Source organism: Pelophylax lessonae (genome assembly GCF_965119305.1).
Source record: "Pelophylax lessonae genome assembly, chromosome: 2".
Classification (NCBI taxonomy): Eukaryota; Metazoa; Chordata; class Amphibia; order Anura; family Ranidae; genus Pelophylax; species Pelophylax lessonae.
Window position 1 is genome coordinate 59,100,741 of NC_138769.1, and position 8,570 is coordinate 59,109,310.

Consider the following 8,570-nt stretch of genomic DNA (forward strand, 5'->3'; position numbering starts at 1 on the left):
GCCTCACTGGAAATTATAGTTCCATGAAGGAGCAGAGCAACTGATACTGAGAAGGTTTGAGGCCTATCTACCTTGATGTCTCAAGAAATGTTAAAATAGTTGTTACAGCTACACCAGAAGCATTTTCACTTCAATTTAATTCACCAAAACTGTGGATTACAAATCACAAGGAGCCACCTTAGCTAGCGAAGAAAAGAAGATCCAGGACTAAGTACTCCAAAAAGTGAGATCTCACACATAGCTTATAAAGTAGGGGGAGCTCCCAGGTATAGACATATATATATGTATACTGTTTCTTTCTAATTGTTTAAAATTGAAATCCATTGTGCTGTTGTCTTATCCTGGAGTGACAATACAGGTATTTTGTACTATCTTACATTGTATTGTATTGCATTGCATCACAGCTGTGCCAAGGGGATTGAGCCAAGTTAGTGGGATTTATTGGTAGAGTGCAGGCCCAGATCAAACCAGCAGCCCTTTCGGGGGTCAGTGCTACATACATGTATGTGCTTTTCCTGCTTTCTGCCTGCCAATCTAATGCTTAGTCAATATTAGGTATTGCTAAGGGAGAGCCTGGTTACCATGCTCTGAAAACAGACTAAAACACATGCTACATGTACCTTCATGCACTGCCATCACCATCAATAGCGTTTTGACACAAAAAAAAAAGGACCTGCTTGACCAATCTATGTCAATGCAGTGTACATATGTCTACTAGCAAAACTGGGTGCATGTGTTGTTTTGTGGTTCAAAGTGGGCATTAAATCACAAAGGTGTGAACGGGGTCTAAAGCCAGCCCCATCATTTGAATAGTTTGTCTGAGGCACTACTACAGAATGAAAAGAATGCCAACTTTAGCTGAAGGGTTCAAAGAAGCAGTGCTTCTTAAAGCCCTTGTGATTGTCTGCTGCTTTGCAGTAGACCAGGTGCCAGCTTCAGGGGAGCTTGTGTTAATTCAACAAGCTGCAAATCTTTTTTTCCAACTTCTTTTTTTTTGAGTTTTGTAGGAAAAGAGAAATAAAAAACAGAGCCAATTGGGCATACCTTGGTTCGCTCATATACAATAGAAAACTGAATAGCCAAACATTCAAAACAATACCGTGTGTGCACGAAGATAGAGTGAACAATTTACCCAGTGATATATTTTATGACATCTCCTAGGGTACCATACCCTCACAACTAGAGATTCCCGCTACCCACGTGTCAAACTATAATTCCACAAAGACCACTTCCACAGGGGACCCACAGTAGGGTCCAAAAACAAGTTTCGTCTGTCTGGGTGGTCTTCTCTGAGGAGGCGTTTTCAGAAGTTGAACTAAGTCAAATTTCCCAAACCTTAGAGAATTTCTTGGGGTAGCACCTAGAGGAATACATGAGTTTGAGTAAGGTCCAAATAATCTTAAAGCAGCAGTAACCACCCCCCTCTCCAAAACAATGTATTATATTGCAGCTTACTAATTCTTGAATGTGGTTGCTATATAAGTTTTCTCTTTTACATTTTTTTCCTTCTTTTTCACCTGATGATCCATCCAGTCAGTCTGTAATTTCCGAAATTCCTTTAACAGACCAAGCTTTTTTTTTTTTGCAAAATTGGAAGTTAGAGGATTGATGGTCAGCTTTTATTCAGTTATGTAAAATCTTTAACCAAAAAACTGAAAGCATTAAAAAATGCCCCCCTTCCAGCGCTTATAGAGTGACGTGGAAATCAAATAGACTTATACAGTGATGTTAAAATAAATCAACAATCAAAGTCAATAACAGATCTACAGCAGCTACTATACACAAACAAATAAATAGCCAAATATGCTAATAATAAGCCCCCGTTCACACTAAGGCGACCTGTGAGGCGACCTGGTCGCCTCACAGGTCGCGGTAGGTCGCCTCCCATAGGGAAGCTGCGGACCCGTTCTAATAGGAGCGACACAAGTCGCTCCGACTTAGAAAAAGTGTCCGGAGCTTGTTTGGGGCGACCAGGAGGCGACCGCCATAGACTTCAATGGTATGAAGTCCGTGACGGCCCCTATGTGAAGTAGGGCGTCGCCCCTATGTGAACGGGGGCTCAAGGAGATCAGAGCATTAGCAGAGCCTAATATTTTGATAATTGCATAAGTACTTCCACCAATGCACATAATGTCCATAAACGGATTAGTCCATATAATCATCCGGTGAGAATAAAAAGTTTTCGGGATGGTAGATATGGCTAAAGGAACAGATTTGTATAAAGACCATCACCACACCTCCTGGAATACCACTCCCTTTGGATATTAAACTCACCAGAGATAGCAAACAGATGCGTTCTACAATCAAATTCCTTTTCCTTGGCATGGACTTTTATTCAAAAGAATCCCCTTTTCAGGCAACCTCTCAAGCTCTCGCTCCAGCTAGGTCAATCAAGCAGGTAATCATAGAGAAAGGAACACACTCCCATGGTAATCCTTGGCACAATCAATCAGTGTTCGTAGTAGCTGTGTGGTTACACTCTAACACGTTTTGTCATCAACTTTGTCAGGGGGCGTGGCCACCCGGCGCGGTTCATTCAATTTATAGGCATACCGCTATAATATTAACTCTATATTCAGTCCCAATATCAATAAAGGCATCTCTTTACACAGATTCCACTGCATAATAGTAACGAAGGATACTGTCACACTCTAGGCTTTAAAACAGAACCTAATTCAAGGGACAAGTTACCTGAAAAAGACTGAAGTCGGGGATCGTGCCACAATCACTAACAACCCCCCGGATCTACTGCAAATGCCTTTATATATATATATATATATATATATATATATATATATATATATATATATATACATATATATATAAGTCGACGTAAATCAGTAATTAAAACCTTTACAAGAAAAATTAAGAAAAATAGCCAGTATGCCCCGAAAAAATACCATTATCTTAAAACACTCAATCCACATCAATCAAAACAGTAATTAATTAAAAATTTATAATTCCTAGAAATATATACATTAAAATATTAGATCATAAAAATCAATAGTAGCTGTTAAAACAATTTAAGTCTAAGGCCTCATGCACACGGGGCGTTAGAAAAAATGTGCTGCAAAGCTAGTTCTGACGCCGGGAAAAAGCGGCGTTAAAAACGCACTTTAAGCAGCATTTTGCATTGGCGTCAATGAGCGTTAAGCCGCGTTAGCGCTTAGCAGCGTTTTTTAAAAGAATAAGCCCTCCTCCATTTTCTACACCCAAATGAACCACAATGCCATGTGTCAATGCCATTTTGGTTGGAGAGAGAGAGAGAGGAGAGAGCATTTTGGAGCAGTTGACAGTGGTTTTTGTGTTTGAGAGTTTTGGTGATTTTTGTTGATTTTTGTATCATGGATCCTGTTGTTCAAAAGATTGATGAGGCAATCCTGCTCATCATCTTGAGAAGGATGCAGAGAAGGAGACAGTTGGAGGAGGAGGAGGAGAGGAGGAGGAGAGGAGCAGCAGATGGCGTCGGTTCTGGGTGCATCATGTTATGTCTGTCGGTGGGGTACTTTACCAATATGTATACCCAACTGCGCATGTATCCGGACAAGTTTCAGAACTTTACACGCATGTCTGTGCCTCTTTTTGATGACCTGCTGAAGAAGCTCAGGCCAAGGCTATCCAGGATGGACACTATGATGAGAAGCAGTGTGTCACTGGAGGAACGGCTGCTTGTGACACTTCGGTAAGTGAAATAATTTTAGGGGGTTTTGTCTAGGGTTAGGACTTGGGGTTAGGGGTTAGTGTTAAGAGGGTTAGGGTTTAGAGGGTGAGGTCCTAGTGTGAGGTATAGTTAAAAGAGTTTGTTGATGTTGCTTGAAAGTTCAAAGGTTAGAAAGCTCTATATATACATATATATATATATATATATATATATATATATATATATATATATATATATATATATATATATATATATATATATATATATATATATATATATATATATATTTATAAAAATATATAATAATAATTTTTTTTTTTTTTTTGCAATTATTATTTTAGGTTTCTTGCTACTGGACAAAGTTTTGCCTCCCTACACAGCTATTTTCTACTTGGTGTCTCCACGGTGGCAAAAATTACCAAGGAAATATGCGTGGCAATATGGGAGGAATTGAAGCAGGTGGTCATGCCGGAGCCGACCGAAGAGATCTGGGAAGCTGTTGAAGATGAGTTTTGGGAGAAAACAACTGTATTGGTGCCCTTGATGGAAAGCACATCAGGGTGAAGAAGCCTACCCAATCCGGATCGGCGTATTTCAATTACAAAAAATATTTTTCGGTGGTACTCCTGGCATTGGCTGATGCCCATCTGCAATTTATTGCAGTTGATGTTGGAGCATACGGCAGCCAGGGTGATGCCCGCCTCTTTCGTGAATCGGCCTTCGGAAGTCGGCTACATGAAGGACGGCTCAATTTACCAGCAAGCAGGCCTCTACCATGTACAGAAGAACCGAGCTTGCCATTGGTCGTGGTGGCAGATGAGGCTTTTGGACTGGCAGAAAATTTGATGAGGCCATACAGTGTCATTCCAAAAGAGTCTTCATTTACCGCCTGAGCCGTGCACGCCACGTTGTGGAGTGTGTGTTCGGTGTGTGCTGTCCTGTTTGCAGCTGGATGTCGACAATGCCATCAAGGTGGTCCTGGCATGCTGAGTTTTGCACAGTTTTATAAGGCAAAGCGATAGGAGAACCGCCGAATAAGAGCCACGTAACCCCAGTCATCGCGTGCAGTTTATGGAATTGCGGACAACAGCACGGGTCATTACCATTAGGGATCAGTTTGCTGATTTCTTTGTCTCGCCTGATAGGGAAGTGGCATGGCAGAATAATTGTGTCTAAAAACATCCATCTTGTTAAATTTTTGTTATCTTCTAATAAAGCTTTTAAACATTTCTGTCAGTTCTTTTGATGTCTCTTATTTGTCCATTGTTCCAGTGCAATTTTATTCTGCATGAGGCAAGCGTATGCCACCCCTTACTGGCCTGTGCATACGTTTGCCCCATGCAGAAGGAAAAAGGGTTGTTTCCTTATGCTTGAGGCAAGCGTATGCCACCCCTTACTGGCCTGTGCATACGTTTGCCCCATGCAGAAGGAAATAGGGTGGTTTCCTTCTGCATGAGGCAAGTGTATGACACCCCTTACTGGCCTGTGCATAGGTTTGCCCCATGCAGAAGGAAAAAGGTTGGTTTCCTTCTGCATGAGGCAAGCGTATGCCACTCCTTACTGGCCTGTGCAGATGTACTATTTTTGCCACATACACCAAAAAAAAAAAAAAAAGACAAAATATAATCTTACCAGACTTTTATTTAGTTAAGAAAAAAAATTAAAAGAATCACAGCTGCTCATAGGTGGAGGAAGATTGGTCACCATGGCTTGCACCTGGTGATTGGGGACGGGGAAAGGTTGAATCAGGATGAAAGTGGGTGGCTTGGGGCAGGCGTTCATGCCCAAAATCATGGTGGTAGGGGGGTCCTGGAAATGTGCGATCTGGGTAATGGGAATGGGCATGTTGTTGAGAAGTAGGATGAAATTCAACAGAGGAGTGGGGTGGGTAATAGGAGGACAGGGACAAGGTAGGTGTTAGCTGGCGTTGCGGAGGGGGCTGATATTGAAAGGGGGGTGTTAGCGCTGCTGAGGTCCCGGATGCCATTGGGGGATCCAGAAATGCATTGTATGGATCCCTTGGGGGTGGTGGTGGTGGTGGGGGCGGCCCACCACTTAATTTAGCATGTCGGTATTGTATTGCAATACCGAACATGCGATCCATGCAAAGCTTCTCCTGGTCTCCCCCAATGTTCTCCAGTATATTATATAAAGTGCGGCAGAAGCAGGCACGGGGGTTGCCAGGATCCAAGAAGGTATCCACACTGCGCCTCTCCTGCCGCACTTCCTGCAGCAACGCTAACACCCTGTCCTCGTTTGGAATAATGACACCGCCACCCCTCTGACGCTGATTGCGGGCATGGCCACGCACACCGCCATGGCCATGCACCTCGTCACGGCCACACACCTCGCCACGGCCACGCACCTTGCCAAGATTTTGGCTGATTGCAGCAACATCCAGGTCCCTGGATTCCTGATAAAAAAAAAAAAGAAAATGTTCAGATTGGCACATAGACTGACAAACAGAATGACAGACAGACATAACAGACAGACACTAACCTGAAATGTGGATTCATCCATCACATTGGACAAACTAGATGGATAGGAGGGTGTGAGTTCACTGCTGTCTGTGGCAGCACTGGGGAGTCTTTCTTCCAAGGGCGCTTCTACTGCTGCTTCCGTATGCCCTCTTGCATCATCAATGTTAGATGTTGTCCTGAAAAGAAAACAATATGTCACAAAATGGCTGCAGAATAGTAAAATTATATTAGCAGGAAACAATGCTCCATGCACCCCTATGGAGCGGCGGATGTCATCGATGACATGTCCGCTGACACCCGCTACTATCCAAACTGATCCTGTCCAGGAACTCCAGACAGATGGAAACCCTATTTTACATCCGCCTGGAGTAATGGATCGGAAGAAAACGGACAGACAGTCTATTTTTTTAAGATCTACCCATAGAGGAGAGCGGTGCTCTGACAGGTCCGTCTACGTGCACAAAGAACATAGATGGATTTGTCATCCGCCTGCTCAGTGGGGATCTGTGGATCAATATCCGCTGAGCAAAATGGAGTCCGCTGGTAAGAATGCAAGTGTAATTAAGGCCCCTTAGAGTACTGCACAAATTGAAATATACAGTATGTGCTTAAAAAAAAAAAAAAAAAATAACTTACTCTCTATTGCTGTCTATCATGGCTTGGGTGGAGGAAAGACAAATGGTTCCGATAGACATGTGGCTTTTTTTGAGGAGCTGGTGCTCCACTTGTCTGAGCCTTCTTCTCTTCTGTCAAATCCCTCCTCACACGGTCGCGGAGGGACTTCCAGCGTCGCTGAAAAATTTTACCTACAGAAAAGTGAGAAAGGGTTAATATGCATTCTTTTATGACACAGCAAACAAGTCATGCATTTCTGAAAAAAGAAAAACGTACTTCTCTCTCTTTTCTCTGCATTGGTCATCCAGTCCCAGCCTGGTGTCAGCGCAGAAGCGATGTCCATCCAAGTTTTCCCCTTCTTTATGCGATCACTGTAGAAGGGATGCGATACATCCCACAGCTTGGGATGGAGCTCCACTGCAGATATGAGATCTGCTTGTGAGATGTCTGCAGCCATTTTCCCTGTCCTCTTTCATCACACAACCACACGGATGAGCAAAGGACACTTGGGTAATGTAAATAAATGCATTTCCTGTTTTTCCTCCAGTACAGTGACCAATCACATTTCTACAGCTTAAAAATGCCTGACGTGGCAAAACGCCAATATGCAACATTAAACAGAGTTAAGCACCCTTTAGCAGCGTAAGGCGTTTTTACAGCTGTAACGCTGGTCCTCAGAACGCGCAGGCCGTGTTTTTTTTTTTTTTTTTGCAGCTTAAAAACGCCTAGGCCACTTACAGCTCAAAAACATCTGTGTGTGCATGAGGCCATAGAATAACATGGAGGGGCGTTTTTAAGCTGCAAAAAAAAAAAAAACACCTGACGCTCCTAAAAGCAGCTGTAAAAACGCCCCATGTGCATGAGGCCTAATTCTACTTTCATACCTTTGGGGCTCAAAGTATATGTCAGAAAAATCCACTTGGTCTCATTTTTGGATAATTCTCTTATCCTATTAATGCCCCTCCATACTGCAGGGGTCACATTAATCCCCCAAAATTTCAGTTCAAATGGATTTTTATTGTGTTTCAATCTAAAATGAAGGGACACACTGTGGTTCCCAAAACCAATTTTAATATTGTTTATATGCTCTGAAATGCGCTTGCCTAGCAACCTCTTGGTACGCCCAATATACATTGTTGGAAAAAAAATATATACATTAACCCACAAGGGCATTCCAGAGAATACACTACAAAAGGGGAGTTACAGGAAATAAACTCATTAATTTCCAATTCCCTCCCAATAGCTGTTGAGGTAAATTTGGTTAATCCTTGAATTTGTGTATTAACTTGTTGGCATGATCTGCACCTTCTACATGTGTAGAACCCAACCTTATCACAAAACATCTCAGGACGTTTAGGTGGTTCCACAACTTTCTTAACCAACCTATCACCGAAGGCAGGGGACTTCCTATAAACCTAGGGTTTAAACCCTAGGAGTGGGCAGGACCCCCCTCCTCTCCCCTTTAAAATAGGGAGCATGGAGCAAGCCTGTGAAATCAGTGGCCAAGGCAATAACAACATGGGCAGTAAGTGCAGAAGCAAAATTATCCACAGAGACCAGAAATAACTGAGTAATGAAAATACTTAACGAGATTAAACTGGCAGGCGCTTTTGTAGATGAAGCGGCGATCAACACACTGTGGTGCCAGCCAGAATTATATTGTGTCCATCCATAACCTGCTATAGAATCATTGGGAGTCCATGGGAGCAATGCTTTTTCTATACCTGCCCCACCACTGACAGCAGTAGCGGAACTTCAGGAAGATATAAAAGACACAGATTAATGTAGTTCTGTATTCATTATTGCAAAATTAA

At 42.6% G+C, this 8,570-nt stretch overlaps 1 protein-coding gene across 2 annotated transcripts; it reads right to left on the reverse strand.

Annotated features, from left to right (window-relative positions):
* Positions 1–4,815: 4,815 nt before the first annotated feature.
* Positions 4,816–7,444, reverse strand: LOC309547394 (uncharacterized protein). 2 transcript variants are annotated; one of them, XM_082247237.1, is made up of 4 exons: positions 7,033–7,444; positions 6,778–6,947; positions 6,161–6,317; positions 4,816–6,074 (listed from the first exon to the last, which is right to left on the reverse strand). In XM_082247237.1, exons 2-4 carry the CDS (start codon positions 6,834–6,836, stop codon positions 5,331–5,333), a joined length of 960 nt encoding a protein of 319 aa, XP_082103363.1. In that variant the 5' UTR covers positions 6,837–6,947; positions 7,033–7,444; the 3' UTR covers positions 4,816–5,330. The 2 variants fall into 2 exon arrangements, with proteins under 2 accessions (XP_082103363.1, XP_082103362.1); XM_082247236.1 differs by having other exon boundaries at positions 6,778–7,444.
* Positions 7,445–8,570: the final 1,126 nt, after the last annotated feature.

Coding starts and splice junctions, on each gene's coding strand:
- LOC309547394 (XM_082247237.1), bottom strand. CDS start 6,836: ATGTCTATCGGAACCATTTGTCTTTCCTCCACCCAAGCCATGATAGAC. Junction 6,318..6,777: donor ATGATAGACAGCAATAGAGA/GTAAGTTATTTT, acceptor TTTTCTTTTCAG/GACAACATCTAACATTGATG. Junction 6,075..6,160: donor TGGATGAATCCACATTTCAG/GTTAGTGTCTGT, acceptor TTTTTTTATCAG/GAATCCAGGGACCTGGATGT.